At 43.8% G+C, this 22,708-nt stretch overlaps 1 protein-coding gene across 1 annotated transcript; it reads right to left on the bottom strand.

Annotated features, from left to right (window-relative positions):
* Nucleotides 1–3,611: 3,611 nt before the first annotated feature.
* LOC124789068 lies at nucleotides 3,612–21,706 on the bottom strand. Its single transcript, XM_047256359.1, has 2 exons — nucleotides 20,708–21,706; nucleotides 3,612–3,644 (listed from the first exon to the last, which is right to left on the bottom strand). The coding sequence occupies exons 1-2, from the start codon at nucleotides 21,704–21,706 to the stop codon at nucleotides 3,612–3,614; spliced, it is 1,032 nt and encodes a 343-aa protein (XP_047112315.1).
* Nucleotides 21,707–22,708: the final 1,002 nt, after the last annotated feature.

Genomic DNA, 22,708 nt, shown 5'->3' with positions numbered 1-22,708 from the left:
GTCAATCACAAGATGTACACGATGGGGCGCGAATTGTCCATGAAGACGAATGCCTCACCAATATGCTGCCGATATGGTTGCACTATCGGTCGGAGGATGGCATTCACGTATCGTACAGCCTTCCATGACCACCATCGGCGTACGTCGGCCCCAAATAACGCCACCCGAAAGCAGCAGGGAACCTCCACCTTGCTGCACTCGCTGGACAGTGTGTCTAAGGCGTTCAGCCTGACCGCGTTGCCTCCAAACACGTCTGGTTAAAGGCATATACCACACTCCTCGGTGAGGAGAATGTGATGCCAATCCTGAGCGGTCCATTCGGCATGTCGTTGGGTCCATTTGTACCGCACTGTGTGGTGCCATGGTTGCAAAGCTGGACCTCGCCATGGACGCTGGAACCAGGGCAGGCCTCCTCCCTTGGATGGCTGCAACGTAACTGCCGTGATAGTCGCGGATGGGGGTACGTTTCTTCCTGATCGGCTTCCCGTGACACTGGGGGATGCAGCAAAAGGTTCGCGGTATGAGCGACCTTCCTGCTCACTTACACGCCCTCTGTACCTTGGTCCAGGCTACGCCAAGGCCTTCTGTAGGTCGCTCTGCAAATGGCGGATCCGGCACGTCGAGGGGCTAAGCTGGCAACGAACCCGACGGCGGTGTTTTGCCGTGTGGTGTCGGCACGTGGTGACATGTTTCGACACGCCGAGAGGGAAGGAAAGAAGAAAGTGAGAGCAGGTATTGGTTCAACGCTGTGGATTTTCGCGAAGAGATCATGTACTCAAACAATCACGACGACGTTGAACGAATTCCTGGTCTTGCTTGGGGGATGCAGTGGAAAAAAGAAGTTTTTATATGACATATAAACTGAAATGAGTACCTTCCACTATAAGATGTGAAACAGTATGGCCTCGACAAGGGGAGCGTGGCTACTCGTCATCACCAGTTTCATCCAGATTTACTCCATATCCAGGACTTGGTCAGAACTGAAAGTGACAAAAGTGGGAGGTTAAGAGCTCAAGAGTTTAGAAAGAAAAGAATGGAATTTTTGTCGCGGGTCTGACAAAGTATGAGCTATTTATTTTAACAGAGTTTCCACGGAGCAGTTGGCTCACCGGAACGAGAACAGAACAACAATCCGAGAGTCGTGAGTACAGGTACCTACGTGAAAAATATCATTTTGTTCATTTTTGCGTTATTAAACTGCAGGTAAAACAACGTTATGGCCAACACTGTATTGATTAATATTTTCATAAAACGAATGAAAATGGAAAATAAAAATTTGGAATTACAAATAAATTTCCAGTAAATAATTTTACGGCATGCACTAGAACTTGACGTAATAAACTAAGATATTTTCATTATTTTACAATTCATTTACACGTGCTTGGGTGATATTCATGATAAAAAAAGGAGGGCAGTAATTATCTCGGACATTGCACACTTTATAAATGACAGAATTTTGCAATTTGTAAATTTATAGATGCAGTAAAAACAAACTTGGTTTACATTCATAAAATCTTCTCTCTCATACTCTGTTGGCAGCAATCTACAAGTAACGCATCATTCTGCTAAATATTGACAAGGATAGCTGATGAAGTTCAACTGGATGTAACTTGATGCAGTCTTCTCAGGAAATTGTTTCTTTTGCTCTCTCGTTGAGATGAGAAAATTTTGGCAGATATTTTGTCAAATTCTTTACTTAATGACAAAATTACACTAGCGTTTTGGTGGGGAGAGGAATTAATTTAATAATGCACGATGGCAGTCCTTCCTCCTCTTGAAAACTATCGTCGTATAATTGTGAATTTGTTTATCCAAAGAAATAAGTTCCCTGCACGTTGAGGGTCACCATCTCTGCCAGAAAGCTGTTGTAAAATTCTGTCGTAAGTTTCCCAGATTCTGATGAAGTAATAACTTCATTCCTACATTTTACGGCGTACCCATCCACCAGTTTGTAAATCCTCGGACCAAATGGGGCAGTAATCTCTAGTAGGCAATCGTAGACTGTTGGCAGTAACTTTCCAGAATCAGTTACGAGTAAAGCATATTGCGCAGTATACGGCGGCTTACTTTGTTCGTTTCACGAGAACTATCTTTGCCCCTCCATTGTTCAGGGCTCGGTTATAAGTAGATTAGTGCTTGAAATCTAAAAAGAGAACATTCCGACATAAACATTTTCTTATACGTAGCGTTAAGAAGAGTATTTAGATTGATGTCGATGAATGAGGATTCTCCACTTCAATTACAATTCCCGCTTGTAAATTTTTTTCTGAGCCCTTGTGGATGCTGTAAGTGCAGTGAAATATTGGAACATTGTTTGCAAGCTCCAGTTTTTCTTTGCCTTTTCTTTTCATGCGTTTTATAAAGATATTGATGAGAATAGCTTACTGAGCAATATTTCGGTTTATATGTAGTGCAGGGAACCTAAAGTGTGAATTAAAGGAAAAAGGTTCTACAATGGGAAATCGCCACAAGACCGTCTAATTACCGTCCTGTACTCTTTCTGCTGAGCCTGGGAACAACGTAACCACAAATGGCTGATGCCCCGCCCGAGCAAATCCAAAATCCAACTTTTTTAAACCGTACACTTGAACACGCAACTTTAAAATGAGTGCAACCACAGCCGAAATCCAGCATGTTGAATAGAGCCTTCGGCTCTGGCGGTTAAATTCCTTTATCGGAAAGTCACGAAAGCCAGGAATGCGGAACCTTTCTTGACTTTTCAGTAATCGTCTTTAAGAGGCTGATCGGAGAACTAATAACCATTAATTAGGACGGAATCGGTGACGTGTAGACGCCGTTGCTTTGAGAGGTCAGGGAGACGCATCGGAGCAGACCCGCGGGTTTCAGCTGAAACAGTTTCCGGAATGTAACGGCCACACATCAGGGGCGAAAGATCCATCTCGGACGCGTCCAGTTAACGTATTTGCTTACTGAGCCGGATAAGCACATCCGCTAGGAGCCGCCGCGACTGTAGCGTTCCACATGCACGCCAAGCAACGTAATGCACACACCTATACCTCCAACATGGTTAAAAAGACTCTGAGGGCACCGGAGATACCTGTTCATTTGTATAATTAGCTTTACATGAAATTATACAAAATAAATGTTTTCTCTCTTTCAGGTTACCTTCCATTACGTACCAGTTAAAATTATCTGCGTAACTCCGCCCTAAGCCGTTAATAGCATTAATTGCGCGTCTGGCACATATGGCGTTAATTGATAGGAAGCGGGGAAGTGATTACGGTGAGCGTAGGAAAATCACAAGGTCACTTCAATTGACGTAACCACGAAGCATTACAATAATTTCCCATGAATCGGCGGTTCTCAATAATTGGCGAAAGTCCACGCCTAAAGTGTTGTTGTCGTTATAATATCATAGTTTAGAGAACGCTGCTACGCAACAGGGTCTGCTGTAGCGACCTCTCCACATCACATCTGATTATCTTTTACGGATCTTTAGCAGCTGGAGTCGGCATCAGCGTCATAAATAAACTACGTGACATCATCCCCTAAATAAATTGTTCTAAAAATAAATTATGTACACCCCTTCGTCTCTTCAGCAGCACAGAACAGGCTGAGTTCTTTTCCCACTATTTTTCCCCTCCACACGGCTAGAGGACGAGGAGGCTGGGGCACACGTGCAGCTGAGAAAAACACATGACGTTATCATGATGCTATGCTCCAATTGACTGAACTGCACGATCACATGACCTATCGGGATGGCCTGTATTGGTGACCTTGCGAACTAGCTCAGTTCTTTGGTCTGCTGGATTGAAGGCCGTTGTCTCTTGTGTGGCGGGAACTTATACATATGTTTTAGAAATGACAGCCAGTTCCAGCAGAGACAGATGTTTCCATGCATTGTGTAATGCATTTTTAATACCAAAGCATTTATTTGGGACCATATTCTTCATCTTCTGATGTTCAAGCATTAATGCTTGCTTTCACTCTTCATGCAGTGAGCTGCTCCTCGGCTGAATGAGTACATGTAACACAGCTATTAAAACTCCTCATGTCTGGCACCACCATCTCGCTAATTGAACACATGCACCTTCCACAGTGACAGCTCAAGAAGCACTGATATCGCAGTCTCTTCTGGCAGTAACACTACACTAAGCCACTAATGCTGTATGTAGATAATAAATTTAAACAAATTTAAATAAATTTAAGCAAATGTATACAAATTATATTAGAATTGAATGACATCAAGAGCAGTCTGTATGGGGGGGGGGCAACACCATACTAACTCCCTTCAGCTACAAGAGTAAGCTCTTAGAGCAAAATTCCGTCCGAAATTCGAAATTCCCAGCCATTTTCCAAGTGGATGACGCACCATCATGCAAAAAATCGGAAAGTTTGAGCAGGGAACTGCTGGGTGGCCCGTAGAAGCACATAATTCAGTTTCCCTCCGAAGTTCAAACTTCCCACCAGGGGGGCATGGGACTTTCCCCGCAAAATGCCACCATTTGGGATAAGGGTACTTGCATCATCATCTGATGTCACGGCCGCCATATTGTATGATGCCATGTGCTGTTGCAAAGTCTACAGGCCGCCATCTTGGATGACGTCATCGCCGCCATCTTGGATACATCCGTCAACAATGGAGAGTGGGGTGGTATGAACTTTGTTCCACTACTCCTGTTGATAATGCATGGCTTGTGCCAGAGTGGTTACACGACAATGACGTCCGTGTAATGGACCTGCCAGCACAGAGTCTGACCTGAATCTTACAGAACACCTTTGGGATGTTTTGGAACGCCGACTTGGTGCCAGGCGTCACCGACTGACATCGATAACTCTTCTAAGTGCTGCACACCGTGAAGAATGAGCTGCCCAAGAAACCTTCCACCACTTGATTGAACGTAAGCCTGAGAGAGTGGAAGCTATCATCAAGGCTAATGGTGGGCCAATACCATACTGAAGTCCAGCATCACGGATGGAAGGCGCCACGGATCTGTAAGTCATTTTCAGCCAGGTGTCCGGCTACTTCTGATACTTAGTGTATGTAACAAGATCTTTATAGGCTGCAAAGCTTCAAGGGGTAAATGTATAAAAATTTATGAAGCGTCAAACATTAGTTAGAGCTATCTGTCATTTCATATATTTAATACAGTTCTTGTTTTCTAATATACACTCCTGGAAATTGAAATAAGAACACCGTGAAATCATTGTCCCAGGAAGGGGAAACTTTATTGACACATTCCTGGTGTCAGATACATCACATGATCACACTGACAGAACCACAGGCACATAGACACAGGCAACAGAGCATGCACAATGTCGGCACTAGTACAGTGTATATCCACCTTTCGCAGCAATGCAGGCTGCTATTCTCCCATGGAGACGATCGTAGAGATGCTGGATGTAGTCCTGTGGAACGGCTTGCCTTGCCATTTCCACCTGGCGCCTCAGTTGGACCAGCGTTCGTGCTGGACGTGCAGACCGCGTGAGACGACGCTTCATCCAGTCCCAAACATGCTCAATGGGGGACAGATCCGGAGATCTTGCTGGCCTGGGTAGTTGACTTACACCTTCTAGAGCACGTTGGGTGGCACGGGATACATGCGGACGTGCATTGTCCTGTTGGAACAGCAAGTTCCCTTGCCGGTCTAGGAATGGTAGAACGATGGGTTCGATGACGGTTTGGATGTACCGTGCACTATTCAGTGTCCCCTCGACGATCACCAGTGGTGTACGGCCAGTGTAGGAGATCGCTCCCCACACCATGATGCCGGGTGTTGGCCCTGTGTGCCTCGGTCGTATGCAGTCCTGATTGTGGCGCTCACCTGCACGGCGCCAAACACGCATACGACCATCATTGGCACCAAGGCAGAAGCGACTCTCATCGCTGAAGACGACACGTCTCCATTCGTCCCTCCATTCACGCCTGTCGTGACACCACTGGAGGCGGGCTGCACGATGTTGGGGCGTGAGCGGAAGACGGCCTAACGGTGTGCGGGACCGTAGCCCAGCTTCATGGAGACGGTTGCGAATGGTCCTCGCCGATACCCCAGGAGCAACAGTGTCCCTAATTTGCTGGGAAGTGGCGGTGCGGTCCCCTACGGCACTGCGTACGATCCTACGGTCTTGGCGTGCATCCGTGCGTCGCTGCGGTCCGGTCCCAGGTCGACGGGCACGTGCACCTTCCGCCGACCACTGGTGACAACATCGATGTACTGTGGAGACCTCACGCCCCACGTGTTGAGCAATTCGGCGGTACGTCCACCCGGCCTCCCGCATGCTCACTATACGCCCTCGCTCAAAGTCCGTCAACTGCACATACGGTTCACGTCCACGCTGTCGCGGCATGCTACCAGTGTTAAAGACTGCGATGGAGCTCCGTATGCCACGGCAAACTGGCTGACACTGACGGCGGCGGTGCACAAATGCTGCGCAGCTAGCGCCATTCGACGGCCAACACCGCGGTTCCTGGTGTGTCCGCTGTGCCGTGCGTGTGATCATTGCTTGTACAGCCCTCTCGCAGTGTCCGGAGCAAGTATGGTGGGTCTGACACACCGGTGTCAATGTGTTCTTTTTTCCATTTCCAGGAGTGTAATTATCACATATATGTAAAAAATATTTATAATCTTCCTTCAAATCTTGTATAATTGCTTATAAGTGGGTTTGGAATGTCATTTACTGTTAGGACAGACATATTGAGTGCTATTAACAACAATCCACCAACATGGGATGCGTCTCTGCCAAGCCGCGTAAAGCGTGATTTAGGAAATGAAAACCCCATACTGGGTGATGTTATTCGAGTTTTATTGAGGTCAACGCTGAAGTGTAACTATTTTGAGAAATCGTAAAGTGGCCTAAGTTCAACGATGAAAGTATATTCATCGCATGAAAAGCTGCCACTGTACACTTTTTAGCACTGTAGATGGCGTAATAACTGGTATCAACCACTGATGTGATCCTTCATCAAATATGTACGTCCTGTTAGTGAAATGGTGCGTTTTGAACAGTCAGCTGTACGGATTTAACATAGGAAACTGGCTCGTTATACTGTTTGCAATTGCCCTTGACAATCCGCTGTGAGTGAAGTTACCTACGCAGATTATCCAATGTGTCTACAAGGAATGGTACAGAACTAGCAAAAATTCGGTGCTAAAGAAAAGAAAATCCAAAGCAATAGAGTTTGAAACGACGGTCATGCCTCATCTGTAACAGTTTGTTTCAAATACAAGTCCATCAAAACCCGTTAATGAGCGAAAATTGAGAAGTGGAAATGCAATGAATATTTCACAGCTTTATGTAAACCTGCACCTCTTCAGTTGGTCAGATGACACAGACACTGGACAGAAGCTGACCGGAGGTATTTAGTATGTTACGAGGAATTGTTATTTTTTACTTTTCAAATGATGCAAGGATTCCACTGCACTGAAGATCCAAAGCATTGAAAATGGTTCAAATGGCTCTGAGCACTATGGGACTTAACATCTGTGGTCATCAGTCCCCTAGAACTTAGAACTACTTAAACCTAACTAACCTAAGGACATCACACACATCCATGCCCGAGGCAGGATTCGAACCTGCGACCGTAGCAGTCGCGCGGTTCCGGACTGAGCGCCTTAACCGCGAGACCACCGCGGCCGGCTCCAAAGCATTGAGGATGGTGTTCAGCCCGAAGGTGGTTGTCTGACCCTTCTGGTAACATACGGTCACTCAGTTAAGTTTGGAAAAATCAAGCAATGTGTTGCCATTCCTTCAACGTCTCCACAGCGAGTATGCTGTGGACATTTCCATTTTCCAAGGTGACAACATTTGTGTTCACAGGACTGCAAGCATTCGTTGCTGATTCGTTGCTGAGCACTGAGACAGCCTACCACACTTCTAGTGGACCGGCCAACCAGTATTAGCACAAAGTGAATGTTTGTAACTCTGGAACAACAGGCTACATTTGGTACAGTAGATCACCATATATTCGTTTCTCTAAGGAATTTCATCATCAGTGTGGCATAAATTGGTTACCGTGTTACCTGCTGCAACTTGTGGCATCACTCCTACTCCATACTGTGGCCAGTGGATGAGACGTAACACAAAATCCGCTTCACCTCTGAAGTTTCAGGAGATGTCTGCGCAGAAAGAATAAGACACACAGCAAACAGTGAGATCAGTGGACAGATCATATGTCAATGTTTTTAACTTACGTTACAGGTGCTCAGTACGGGAATCATTTCTGATGTGGCAAACGTCAATACGTGCGTGCAATTCATTCATATCGCTGCTTTAGCCGCTGGGAGGGGTAGTAACAGCAGCCCATGTTTGTAATCTGCTCACTGGGTTGCCTGTCTGCAGGCATGAACTAAATCAATGTGATAATACGGAGCAAATGCTTTATCTACATGTGTGGTCATGCGTTGCCCGAGTGGTGAGTTCTGCAGCTATGGCACGGCGCATATGGGGACACCACACTTTGAGAGACGCTCTATTCAGTTGCTTGTGTCATTTTTCAGCATATCTTTATTTTTATTAGCAATACTGATTCGTTTCCATTTTTATCTTTCCCTTGCAGGTTTTTATTCTTTTTTAAGTCGCGGAAAAATGTTGAAAATAACTGACATTACCAGTGCTGACATATTCCATAAAGTGTCTCTACGGCGTATTTCAGGCAACAGGAGCAGTATCAGTGTCACACTAGTCGCACTTTCTTTCAGTCATCTTTGTTTTACGAGGTGCATTCAAGTTCTAAGGCCTCCGTTTTTTTTTTTCTAATTAACTGCTCACCCGAACTCGATGAAACTGGCGTTACGTCTCGACGTAATCGCCCTGCAGACGTACACATTTTTCACAACGCTGACGCCATGATTCCATGGCAGCGGCGAAGGCTTCTTTAGGAGTCTGTTTTGACCACTGGAAAATCGCTGAGGCAATAGCAGCATGGCTGGTGAATGTGCGGCCACGGAGGGTGTCTTTCATTGTTGGAAAAAGCCAAAAGTCACTAGGAGCCAGGTCAGGTGAGTAGGGAGCATGATGAATCACTTCAAAGTTGTTATCACGAAGAAACTGTTGCGAACGTTAGCTCGATGTGCGGATGCGTTGTCTTGGTGAAACAGCACACGCGCAGCCCTTCCTGGACGTTTTTGTTGCAGTGCAGAAAGGAATTTGAAACTTCCTGGCAGATTAAAACTGTGTGCCCGACCGAGACTCGAACTCGGGACCTATGCCTTTCGCGGGCAAGTGCTCTACCATCCGAGCTACCGAAGCACGACTCACGCCCGGTCCTCACAGCTTTACTTCTGCCAGTATCCCGTCTCCTACCTTCCAAACTTTACAGAAGCTCTCCTGCGAACCATGCAGAACTGGCACTCCTGAAAGAAAGGATACTGCGGAGATATGACTTAGCCACAGCCTTGGGGATGTTTCCAGGAGAGCTTCTGTAAAGTTTGAAAGGTAGGAGACGGGATACTAGCAGAAGTAAAGCTGTGATGACCGGGCGTGAGTCGTGCTTCGGTAGCTCAGATGGTAGAGGACTTGCCCGTGAAAGGCATAGGTCCCGAGTTCGAGTCTCGGTCGGGCACACAGTTTTAATCTGCCAGGAAGTTTCATATCAGCGCACACTCCACTGCAGAGTGAAAATCTCATCCAGGAAGGAATTTGTTCTTCAAAACATTTTCTTAGGATGCACCTGTTACCGTAGTGCCCTTTGGAACGCAATGGGTAAGGATTACGCCCTCGCTGTCCCAGAACATGGACACCATCATTTTTTCAGCACTGGCGGTTACCCGAAATTTTTTTGGTGGCGACGAATCTGTGTGCTTCCATTGAGCTGACTGGCGCTTTGTTTCTGGATTGAAAAATGGCATCCACGTCTCATCCATTGTCACAACGGACGAAAAGAAAGTCCCATTCATGCTGTCGTTGCGCGTCAACATTGCTTGGCAACATGCCACACGGGCAGCCATGTGGTCGTCCATCAGCATTCGTGGCACCCACCTGGATGACACTTTTCGCATTTTCAGGTCGTCATGCAGGATTGTGTGCATAGAACTCACAGCACAGAAATGCCAACTCTGGGGGGGGGAATCTGTTCAACAGTCATTCGGCGATCCACCAAAACAATTATCTCCACTTTCTCGATCATGGCGTCAGACCGGCTTGTGCGAGCCCGAGGTTGTTTCGGTTTGTTGTCACACGATGTTCTGCCTTCATTAAACTGTCACACCCACAAACGCACTTTCGACACATCCATAACTCCATCACCACATGTCTCCTTCAACTGTCGATGAATTTCAATTAGTTTCACACCATGCAAATTCAGAAAACGAATGATTGCACGCTGTTCAAGTAAGGAAAACGTCGCCATTTTAAGTATTTAAAACAGTTCTCAATCTGGCCGCTGGCGGTAAAATTCCATCTGCCGTACGGTGCTGCCATCTCTGGGACGTATTGACAATGAACGCGGCCTCATTTTAAAACACTGCGCATGTTTCTATCTCTTTCCAGTCCGGAAAAGAAAAACGGAGGCCTTAGAACTTGAATGCACCTCGTAATTGGTTAGATGTAGCTGGCCACAAATCCGTCGAAGTTTTGAAAAAGAACTTACCCAGGTGCGGATATCAAATGTCTATTTGGGATTATAACTGTTACAATTGCGTTATGGTAAGTCAACAGGCCCGATCCTGTATCTTTAAGGCAGCTAAGTGAGGTCGCGCAACTGTAAGACAATGGAGTCTCATTTAGCTGGATGGCGGTTCAAATTTCTCAGAGGCGCTGTAGGTTTTCAGTGATTTCGCTAATCACTCGACGTTACTCGACAATAGTTCCTTTGACAGAGCATGGTCGATTTCCTTTCCCTTCCAAGATCCTGGTATGTACTCCATCTCTATTGACCTCACCACCGACACGGTGTTAAACAGTAATAAATCTTTATCTCTAACTTGTAATTATTACCTTCCTCGGGTATGTGCTCTACCAACTGAACTATCCGAAGACAACTCACAACGCACCCTCACAGCTTTACTTCCACCAGTTCCTTATTTCCTACCTTCCAAACTTCTCAGACGTACCCTTTATACCTTGCTGTACTATCACTCTTGGAAGGAAGGTTACTGGAAGAAAGGATACTGCAGAGACATTGCTTAACTACAGCATAGGGTGTTGTTTCTACAACCAACACTGTTTTAACGTGTTACGAAACTTGAAATCAGAGCAAATCTTCTGCAACATAATTATTCATTCAGGAGACAATACCCCAGGGTGTGGGTTTCTTCCAGTGGTGCTACCACCGCAAGGTATACAGGAGATCTTTTGTGTAGTTGTGAAGGTAGGAGATGGGGTACTGGCCGAAGACAATTTCCTAGGTCGGTCGTGAGACTTAGGTGGATACATAAGTCGGTAGAGTACTTAAATGAGAAAGCCAAATGTCTCAAATCTGAATTCCGGCCCGGTACACATCTTTGATCTACTAGGATGAATCAAATCAGCACACACTTTACTGCACAGTGATAATTCATTCTCGAAAGTTATTCTGTTGTTTTTATTTGACATTTATACTCTTCTGACTGGTATGATGTGGCCATCCACGAATTCCAGTGCCAGCCAGTGACTGAATGTAAAAATCCGCGGCATGTCTTTCTTTCAGCCCAGCCGAGGCGGCCGCGTCAGCGCTGTTCTCACGTCTTCACATTGAAAATCGTAACGTTGTTTTGCAGGTGCAATACACTGGAGAGGAGAATTCAGAGTTGTTATATTTACATCTATGTGATTATTCTGCAATTCACAATTGGGCGCCTGGGAAGGGTTCTTCGAATCACATCCAAGCTACACTACTGACCATTAAAATTGCTACACCAAGAAGAAATGCAGATGGTAAATGGGTATTCATTGGACAATTATATTATACTAGAACTGACTTGTGATTACAGTTTTACGCAATTTGGGTGCATATATCCTGAGAAGTCAGTACCCAGAACAACGACCTCTGGCAGTAATAACGGCCTTGATACGCCTGGGCATTGAGTTAAACAGAGATTGGTTGGCGTGTACAGGTACACGATATCGCAGTTCATCAAGAGTAGTGACTGGCGTAGTGTGACGAGCCAGTTGCTCGGCCACTATTGACCAGACGTTTTCAGTTGGTGAGACATCTGGAGAATGTGCTGGCCAAGGCAGCAGTGGAACATTTTCTGTGTCCAGAAAGGCCCGTACAAGACCTGCAACATGCGGTCGTGCATTATCCTGCTGAATGGTAGGGTTTCGTAGGGATCGAATGAAGGGTAGAGCCACGGGTCGTAACACATGTGAAATGTAACGTCCACTGTTCAAAGTGCCGTCAATGCGAACAAGAGGTGGCCGAGACGTATCACCAATGGCATCCAATACCATCACGCCGGGTGATACGCCAGTATGGCGATGACGAATACACGCTCCAAATGTGCGTTCACCGCGATGTCGCCAGACCATCATGATGCTGTAAACAGTACCTGGATTAATCCGAAAAAATGAAGTTTTGCCATTCGTGCACCCAGGTCCGTCGTTGAGTACACCATCGTAGGCGTTCCTGTCTTTGATGCAGCGTCAAGGGTAACCGCAGCCATGGTCTCCAAGCTGATAGTCCATACTGCTGCAAACGTCGTCGAACTGTTCGTGCAGATGGTTGTTGTCTTGCAAAAGTCCCCATCTGTTGACTCAGGGATCGAGACGTGGCTGCACGATCCGTTACAGCCATGCGGATAAGATGCCTGTCATCTCGACTGCTACTGATACTAGGCCGCTGGGTTCCAGAATGGCGTTTGTATTACCCTCCTAGACCCACCGAGCCCATATTCTGCTAACAGTCATTGGATCTCGACTAACGCGAGCAGCAGTGTCGCGATACGATAAACCGCAACCGCCATAGGCAACAATCTGATCATTATCAAAGTGATGGTACGCATTTCTGCTCCTTACACGCGGCATCACAACAACGTTTCACCAGGCAACGCCGGTCAACTGCTGTTTGTGTATGAGAAATCGATTGGAAACCTTCCTCATGTTAGCACGCTTTAAGTGTCGCTACCGGCGCCAAACTTGTGTGAATGCTCTGGAAAGCTAATCATTTGCATATCACAGCATCTTCTTCCTGTCGGTTAAATTTCACGTCTGTAGCACGTCATCTTCGTGGTTTAGCAATTTTAATAGCCAGTAGTGTATTTCTCTACCGTTCCAATCTTGAATAATGCGTGGGACATACGAACCCTTAAATCTTTCTGTGTGAGCGCTGATTTCTCTTATTTTATTCTGATGATCGTTTCCCCCTATGTAGATGGAGCAGAGGTAGGATTAGTGTTAGCTGTTCTCGTAGCGTAGATGATAGTTATGATACTTCTGAGCCTTTGGCTTGGGTTCGAACCTTACTACCATACCACGTCCAATTTTTATATCACTCTGTTGTTCGACTTAGAAAACAAAACAATGAACACATTAGGTGACACCGTCTCTGGCTGCCTCTTTCAATTTGCGTGCCCAACGCTCTAATTGGCTAACTTCAGTGCTTTAATCCACGAGAGCATTTATGGCCTCTGGGCTGGTGATGCACAATAGAGATCTGCGCAGCTAGCCAAATCTCCCTCGGCGGTTCCCACGTTTGATACTGTGCAAACTTCCGTCATATTTGAGCATTCTATCGTGTTTTACGTTCGACAAACTCTAGTTAACTGATTTCTGTGGTATTCTGTGTGTTCTGTGGATTTTCTCATAATGGAAGAGACATTTATAAGGCACCAAGTGTTTAACAAACAGCGAAAAACTGTAGCGTCCTTCAAACGTGAGGCAGATTCAGGCCAACCGGTTTGCAATGTTGCTAAAGTGCAGGCAGAAACGTAGCACAAATGCTGTCTACCCATTTTCTGGCGACTTGATACTGCAGCATTCCTTCTGAGCGGCGTGGGCAGAGGCCATTGACGCTATCGCCGTTTATAATAAAGGGCGCAGTGTGTCTAATTTTTTTCTTAACCCTTACTTCTTGGCACCATCTACGCCGCCACACGTTTAAAAGCTTTTCAGACTATTTGTGACCACCGTTTATAGATCAGAAACAGCAGCCGCCTTGTGGAAGGCCTAATATTACATTCCATCAATTGCTATGAATTGTTATCTTTTTGACAGGAGATCGCGAATCCTGTCGCACGGCTGAGACGATAGTCCTTTAAGCACGCAGGTCTATTAGAAGTCACTTGTGAGGAAATGTATCGTAACCATTCTGGAAAGCTAAACATACGAAATCAATTTGACTTCCCCTGTCAGTTTCACTCATTACTTCATGAGAATAAACAATTATTCATATTTTACAAGAACGATGTTTTTCTAATTCGTGTTGGCCGTTTCTCTACGAACAGTTTTCTTCGAGGTAATTAATGAAGTTTGAACACGCACAGTATATGTTCCATTATCTTACAGCCAGTCAGCGTTGGTGATATGGACATATAATTCAGTGGATTATTTCCGTGCATCTTTTCAGGCCTGACGTACGGATCATTCGACGAGTGAGCGGTAGTATATGAAGGCTAAGTAAAGAGTTATGATATCAAAATGTTTCACATGGCTCTAAGCACTATGGGACTTAACATCTGACGTCAGCATTCCCCTAGACTTAGAACTACTTAAACCTAACTTAACTAAGGACATTACACATATCCATGCCCGAGGCAGGATTCGAACCTGCGACCATAGCAGCACCGCGGTTGCGGACTGAAGCGCCTAGAACCACTCGGCCACAGCGGCCGGCAGCTATGGTATAACCACACGCTGAAAGGAACCTAACTGGCATACAGTATTCACTTGACGTCTTGCTTTATTACGTTATTTAATCTGCTTCGTTACTTGGTGCTTGTGTACCTTATATACCACAAGAATCTCTTTGAGTTTTCTGCCCCTACAGTTTCTGCTTGCGACTTTCAAGCGAATCTTTCATTCAACTACTAACTATACCCAGAAAGCGTCATAAAGTCTCAGTAAAGAGTAATTTTGATTTCTCCTGCATAGCCGACCGATTTTACAGATTGCTCCGACCTATTATGGCGACTGTGACTAATGAATCATGGCTTTGCGTCTCCCCAGTTGAGTAATGTGTCCACTGCAGGAGAATGCTGGGCTAGAAGGCGCGTTCGGTGGCTACTGATCGACAGCTAGCGCAGCTACGAGCTGACCTGGGTCAACGTGAGGTGGAGGTAAGACAGATACCCGATCTGCTGTCAGCGGGAACACACACGGCGTAAGCGAGTGGCGTGACCGGTGGTGGGCGTCAGGCGTGACCGAACTGTGGGCGGCAGCTGAGGCTGCAGCAGCGAGCTATGATTCAAGGGCGGAGAAGAAAGCAGGACACGAAGCGTCAACAACAAGAGCCTCAGCCGGTAGCCGTCGTACCAGAGGCTCACGAGTCGTGGCGAGGTGCTTTAACGAAATCGTCTATCGAAATAAATGGGATTGATTTGAAATTTCGTTAAAGAAGAATAATAAAATTTATCTGTTGTTTTTAAGTTAATTTTCTTTCGTGCGAACTTTGTTGTAGAACCACTCTCTTATTTTCGTGTGGTAATAAAAAATTTTTACTTAATTATTACGTACATTTAAAGAAAAAATAATATTTACGTGAACTCATATGAACTGGTTAAGAATATTAGGTTGAGAATTGGGTCCTTTAAATCATTCGGCCTTGGCATACACTTTCCTGATGCAGTGGATTTTTTGTTAAATATTTTTACTGAATTTTATCCCGGCACTAGCCATAGAACACAAGGTTACCTCTATTAGCAGAAAATGTTTTAATTATTGCCAAGCCGACATTTATCACTGATCAAACCTACTTCATTACACATTTAAGATATTTTGAAAGAACCAAACTGTTTAAATTTCAATGTTAACTAACATTAGCTATCCGCCTACGAATGCACAAACGTATAATTAATTCAAATTTTTATCAGCCACAGGATCACTGAAAAAGAAGAACAATTTCTTAATTCACCATTGATTTTTATGCATCTGTTCCCGATTTACGGGTTTGCTATTGTTGGTCGCGGCACAGCCCAGCAACACCGCTAAAAAATGCTGAAAAATTCTTAAAGAAATTTTATAGATGACGTGGGCAAGCTAATTTACATAAATAATTCACACTTTTGATAAACTCTAATATATTTAGATCAAACAACAATACAACTCACATTAATTCGTAACGCATCGTCTAATGGCGGCTAAGTCCAGACAGAGACAAAAGAAGTCTACCCATTCGTAAAAAACTCTTTCACTGTGTCCTACCGCAATGACTTCTGAACAGAGAAGACCAAAGAATACATAATGCATTGTGCTTAAATAGTATTGCTGACTATTAACATTTCTTTGCAAATTGACGATATTATTCTCTTCTGGCAACATATCTCTGCTATCGCAAATACTGACACATTTTACAATCACATAATAAATACAGAAAAAATTCCTATCCTAAATACAGACAAATATTACAACAAAAAATATAAGGAGAATAACAAATGTCTTTTACACCACATTCAGTAATATTTTTGTTCAATAATTACGATATATACAACTTGCCCAGAGCGGCGTATATGGTACAAATAAACTCCCTTTTTTTTTTTAATAACGTGAGTTTGCCAGGGAACGTTACATTGCCCCCTGGCAGCATTTGGCAAAGAGTTTTTACACTTTGACACAATGGTGCCAGTAACGTTCTTTACACTTGTATATTTTACGGAATGGCTCTTTTATTTAGTCCCAGGGTTATATAAGTTCATGGCTCCCCCATTTGGGCGTAGGCAAACAGGAAACCTGGGCAAAACTGTGCCGGAGCCCAGCCATCTCAGTTGGTTCATGGTCATTTGAATTAAATGCAGTTATTCATTTGAATTAAATTCAGTTCGTCACAAACGGTTACACAATTACACAATATCACAGTCACATACAGTTCGACTGAAGTTTTTTTTTGTGTGTGATACTATTATTCGTGTGATACACTACAAGGTCACTTGTCCTACGTAGTAAATGTTCAATGTTTATCGAAATGAAGTCATTGACATGTTATTCAGTTTATGTGAACATAAAAAAAAAATCAATAATGCTGTATTTGGTGAGCGGTGCGGAGTGATTGTTGAGCGGCGCTCGGCGCGGCGCGCTGACTCCGTGTAGGTCACCGCCCCCGGCGTTGACAGCTACGGCGCGGAGGGGCGTGGCTGTCTGTCTGGTCTGCTACGGGCTGCTGCGACCGCTGCATAGCTGATGTAGCCGGATGCGCTTTGGATATCCGCTCGCCCGTGCGACGTCTTCTTGCAGTGCTCCAGGAAACATGCAACAAGTTCAGAAACAGTGTACTATCCTTATAGGCATTTTTCCTGCTGTGGGAAAGAACGCACACAGTTAGTGGCAGTTATTACTCAGTAGGCCTTCACTAGTCTGGTTTGCACAATATTTCGTTGTCACAGTAACACGTTTTATGGGCACACAATATTTTTCACCATGTCATGACTTGTCATTAGTCACACGCAAGTTTTCACCTTAGGACAAAATGTATCTTCGTAGTCAATGCGCTTTCCTAGCGTCCCTTGACACACAAAGAGTTAAAGTTTGACACTAGCTTGATCCACCGTCTGTTATCGGTTCACTGTTCGTGTCGTGCTAGTTCCTTGTCCATTTGCACACACGGCGATGATACCGTTTTTTATCACTTATACACAACTATTCCGTGACGTATTGCTGCAGGTTTAACAGTCACTGTCTGTCTCTGCCGCACAATACTGCACTTTTGTTTAAGTTCCTTTATTTTTATTTACAATGTCCGCTGTGCAATTTTTTTTTTTTTTTGTAATAGCACATTCGTAACTCTTTACCAAGGTGTGATATTTGCGTACATGGTAACAAAATATTAAAATTTGGTATTAGTTTGCCCAAAAGTCATCTATATTCGTGTTCGAGTAGATTTTATTTGTGCATTCCAGCCGGATTCAGGCATATTGTTCAATAACTCCTTTGAACTCATGTCACACTTTACTATCAACGTCCTACGTAACTACAGTGTAGTCTCTGTAGGCAAAAATTGACTTGGACTGTATCTGGCTAGCTCTTTTTTACTGTTTGAATCTGCACATGCTTCAATTGAAGCTTCTTTGTGCGTAACTTTGCACTACTTAAATCTGCAACAAGTTTGCCTCCCATGGTGCCCTCGGGTCACTACTGGGTGCATTATTTTCTCTAATAACATTGGTGAGATAATAAAGTTCTCAGGGCCTCATATTATTGATATTATTCTGGGTTCGAATCTGTCAATCTGACAGCTACACATATCTACATACATACACGTAATAGAAAAGATTGTGCCAAGAAATATTTCAAATTTGGGCACATAGAAAATTATGTAGTACACTAACTAATCATTACTAAAATGTTCTTTTTGATTGAACTCTGTCACAGCTTAACACTACAAATAATTGCACTAATCAGATTATCTGTGCAAACATTTAGAGCATATTCCAGATAACACAAATTAAAAGAGTACATAACACAAATATCCATACACATGAGAAAGTCAATCATATTCTTATAACTAAACACTTCTACACTAGTACATTATCTCTAAAGATCACACATCATTAATGTTCATTATTTACAAACGAATGGTGTCCACATATGACTATTAGTCTTTTACTGTAGGAATGCTTTTACATCCTTACGCGGATACAGTCCCCGTACTCTCCCTGAGTGGGGATCTGCTAAGAGGTAGCTACACTCATGTGGCACAATTACTACTCTAAAAGGTCCATTGTACACCAATTGCCACTTGCTATTCTGTTTCAAGGATCTTTAGCTACCACTTCCTTCTTGGACCAAGGAATGGAGTATGAGGCTCGACAGTAAGTTTTGTGAGGCTTCACCTCGATATTGTACTGATATCCCTTAACAATTCCTGGTCGTTCAGAAAATACATCTGCATAATTAGATAATAACTGTACCAAATCCTGCTGTTGCATAGAGTTCAAATTTTCGGACTGTGATACTTTGTTCACAAGTGCGTCCACATTTGCTTTTAATTGATCACCTTGTACGTCAGGATAATAGAGATTCTGTCCTAGACAATGATTGTCTAAATGTAGTATCGACTGATTCCTACACCTTATGTTAATAGTATTACAATTAGGTACAGGTACCTCTTCAGATCTGAGCATGGACAATTCTATTCTCCTACCAGCATTCATCAAGCTTAATTTTCACCGAGAAAGGTCGATTATTGCGTCCCTTTCTCTTAAAAAATCTACCCCCAAAATGCAGGCTACCTTTAAACCCTTTACTACCAGGAATGAGCACGCTATGGCTTCATCCCCTACATACATCTCTACCCGCACTTGGAGTTTAATTATTTGTCGCTGTGCACTTATGGCTCCAGTGACTTTACAATTATTCACGGGAAAAGTCAGCATACGCCTTTCCTTCCCCAGTACTTTGAATAAGTCCATACTCATAACACTGACAGTAGCACCTGTATCTACGACCGCTTGCACATCAATATTGTTAATTTTGATCTCTATTATCGCTTGTACTTTGTCTTTGTGCTCCTTTATGCACGTGGATGATTCAGTTATTAATTCATCTCCCATCTGTACCCCGTCATTATACCTAAGGATACAGATTTTGTTCGGTGTTTTGTTCTGTGTCGGGCTGCTCTCACTCCAAACCTCAGCCGACGATGGAGAGCGTATCTCGGCTGCATCTAGTTTGTTGAATTATTGCTAGTGGATGGGCGTGGCTGCTCTGTGTCACTGACCTCCACTATGTGCACGTTGTGTTGCGTCGGCCGCCACGGTTGCGCAATTGGCGCATTTTGTGGTGGCGGTCGGTTATTGTCATACCTATCACTGTTTTGCCGGTCCGGACTGGGCCTCTGGTTCTGCGGCCAAGTTCGGTTTGCATCATTATAAGTATTAGTGTTGCTCGGCCCCCTGGCATTTTTCCATCTATTATTGCTTGGTGGGCCTGTCTCATACCGGTCATCGAACCTCCTTTTCCGGTCATTATTCACCGGCGGACTATTGCCGTTCCGGTCTCTACCTCTATTTCCGTTTTGTGCATACTCCTGTCTCCTATTATTACCTCCGCCGTTTCCATTACTTGGTGGAGGCGTGTTATTTCTACCATTTCTATAACCATTTCCGTTACTTCTAGCCTGTTCAGAGGCTGCCTTAACGTCCTCCTGAATCAGGTCAATTGAGTCCAGAACAGACAAGAAATGTTCCATACCATTTTCAGGCACGTGTATAAGTTTTTCCTTTACATGTATCGGCAAGTGTGATTTCAAAAGCCTGATCAAATCCCGGGATGAAATCTGTTCGTCCCAGTAACGGGTCTTATTAATGTACTTCTCGAAATATTTTCGCAAATTGCCTAGTCGTGGAGAATACGGCTCTGGATTATATACCTCCTTCCGTAATCTCTCCTGGATACATGTTGACCAATATTTGGCCAAGAATGCTTTTTCATATTGCTCATATGTATCACAACTGTCAGCTGCTTCGGTTGCCCATAATGCAGCATCTCCTTGTATGTAAGACATAACGAACTGTATTTTCTGGGTATGACTCCAAACGCTAGGCAAAATGTTTCTAAATCCCTTGATAAACACTACAGGGTGAACAGATTTCTTCTCCGTTGTAAAGATTTGAAACTGTCGGTTCCTAATCAAGCTTTCTTCAATCACTACTTTGGAATGACATTTATTTGTTTCGCTTACATTGGTTGCCTGTTCTGTCTCGCAGTCGCAATTTTTTACTGCAGTATTTATATGCCTATCATTGTTGGACCTGGCTGGCGTGACATACGCCCGTGCCTCGCCATGCCGCAAGCTAAGCTCCATCTCGGCAAGACGACGGTCCACACTCCGCTGCCACAGCGGAATGTCTTTGTGCACTATCCTTTTTAGATCTTGCACATCCGCACTTGAGCCCACATCTCTGGCCTCAATTGCGGCGTGCACTTTCTGATCTATTTCTTTTATGACTTCATTTTCTACTTTGTGCACTTGTTCGATCACTTTGTTCTCAATTACTTGAGTTGTGTCAATTTCTAGTTGTTCGACCCTATTAGTCAGGACACTGATTTCCTCTACTATATTGGCGTTAGCCACTTGAACACTATCTACTCTTTCGCTTAATTCTTGCACCGTTTTGGGTATGGTTTCATATTTTTGTTTCAAACTAACAATCTCACTTTGCATAACTTCTAAAGTTTGCATCAACTGCAAGTCCCTCTCATGCAGGCGTCGGTCACGCTCTGCTTGTTTAGCATCACGTTCTCTATCGCGCTCTGCTTGTTTGGCAAATTCAGCTACCAATCTCTGGTCACGCTCTGCTTGTTCAGCATCACGTTCTCTATCGCGTTCTGCTTGTTTAGCATCACGTTCTCTATCGCGTTCTGCTTGTTTAGCATCACGTTCTCTATCACGCTCTGCTTGCACACGTACAAATTCAGCTTGGAAATTGAGCATGCGCTCGAACATAACTCTTAATGATTGCACTTCTGACACCTCACCACTCTCTGGTCCGTGTCCAGTGCTTGCGGATGGCACAGTATTTCCGCTATCAACTGAATCACTGGGTGGCAATGGCAACATTTCTTGTCCTTCTGCCCCCAGATTCTCACATTGTACTTCCTGAACTACGTCACTAACATTACTTTGTGTCCCACTTTCCAACTCGGTATCACTACTTACTGACTGTTGCTCATTATCCATGTTGATATCTTTCTGACTACGCAATCTAACCATAGTAAACAAAAGAAATAAAATCTGAACTAAATATCCTAACACTCAGGTTTCACTGACATAATCACACAAGAAATGGACATTAACTAATACACACTTACTATATACTACAATGACTAACTACCTAAATGTCCTGTTATTTTAAAACAATTTACTAACAACAAGCACACCACTAATGATCCGAGAACACTGCACTGAGGCTACTTTACTACCCACAGGACAACTACACTGTAGCTTTACCTTTTGGTGATCTATCTTGGGTGCAGCTGCCCCCTGATATTGTGGTAGGTAATTAATTTTTCGAAATATTGAGCTCTCTTCTTCAGCTTGCCTCTGGGTACATAGTGTTCTCATGCAAAAAATCATACACAGGTATTACCACACAATATTGGTTATGCAATACATACAATACATAGAAAAATTATTAAATGTTCTGCAACAAAGTTCGACTATATTAATTCCCTAGTTATCTCACGGGTATTTAGTGGCCACTGCATATTCGAGCCCCACGTTGGGCGCCAATTTAACGAAATCGTCTATCGAAATGAATGGGATTGATTTGAAATTTCGTTAAAGAAGAATAATAAAATTTATCTGTTGTTTTTAAGTTAATTTTCTTTCGTGCGAACTTTGTTGTAGAACCACTCTCTTATTTTCGTGTGGTAATAAAAAATTTTTACTTACTTAATTATTACGTACATTTAAAGAAAAAATAATATTTACGTGAACTCATATGAACTGGTTAAGAATATTAGGTTGAGAATTGGGTCCTTTAAATCATTCGGCCTTGGCATACACTTTCCTGATGCAGTGGATTTTTTGTTAAATATTTTTACTGAATTTTATCCCGGCACTAGCCATAGAACACAAGGTTACCTCTATTAGCAGAAAATGTTTTAATTATTGCCAAGCCGACATTTATCACTGATCAAACCTACTTCATTACACATTTAAGATATTTTGAAAGAACCA

This window comes from Schistocerca piceifrons, chromosome 3 (genome assembly GCF_021461385.2).
Source record: "Schistocerca piceifrons isolate TAMUIC-IGC-003096 chromosome 3, iqSchPice1.1, whole genome shotgun sequence".
Taxonomy (NCBI): Eukaryota; Metazoa; Arthropoda; class Insecta; order Orthoptera; family Acrididae; genus Schistocerca; species Schistocerca piceifrons.
Note: the sequence above shows the minus strand (reverse complement) of the source record. Positions and strands in the feature narration are given on the sequence as shown.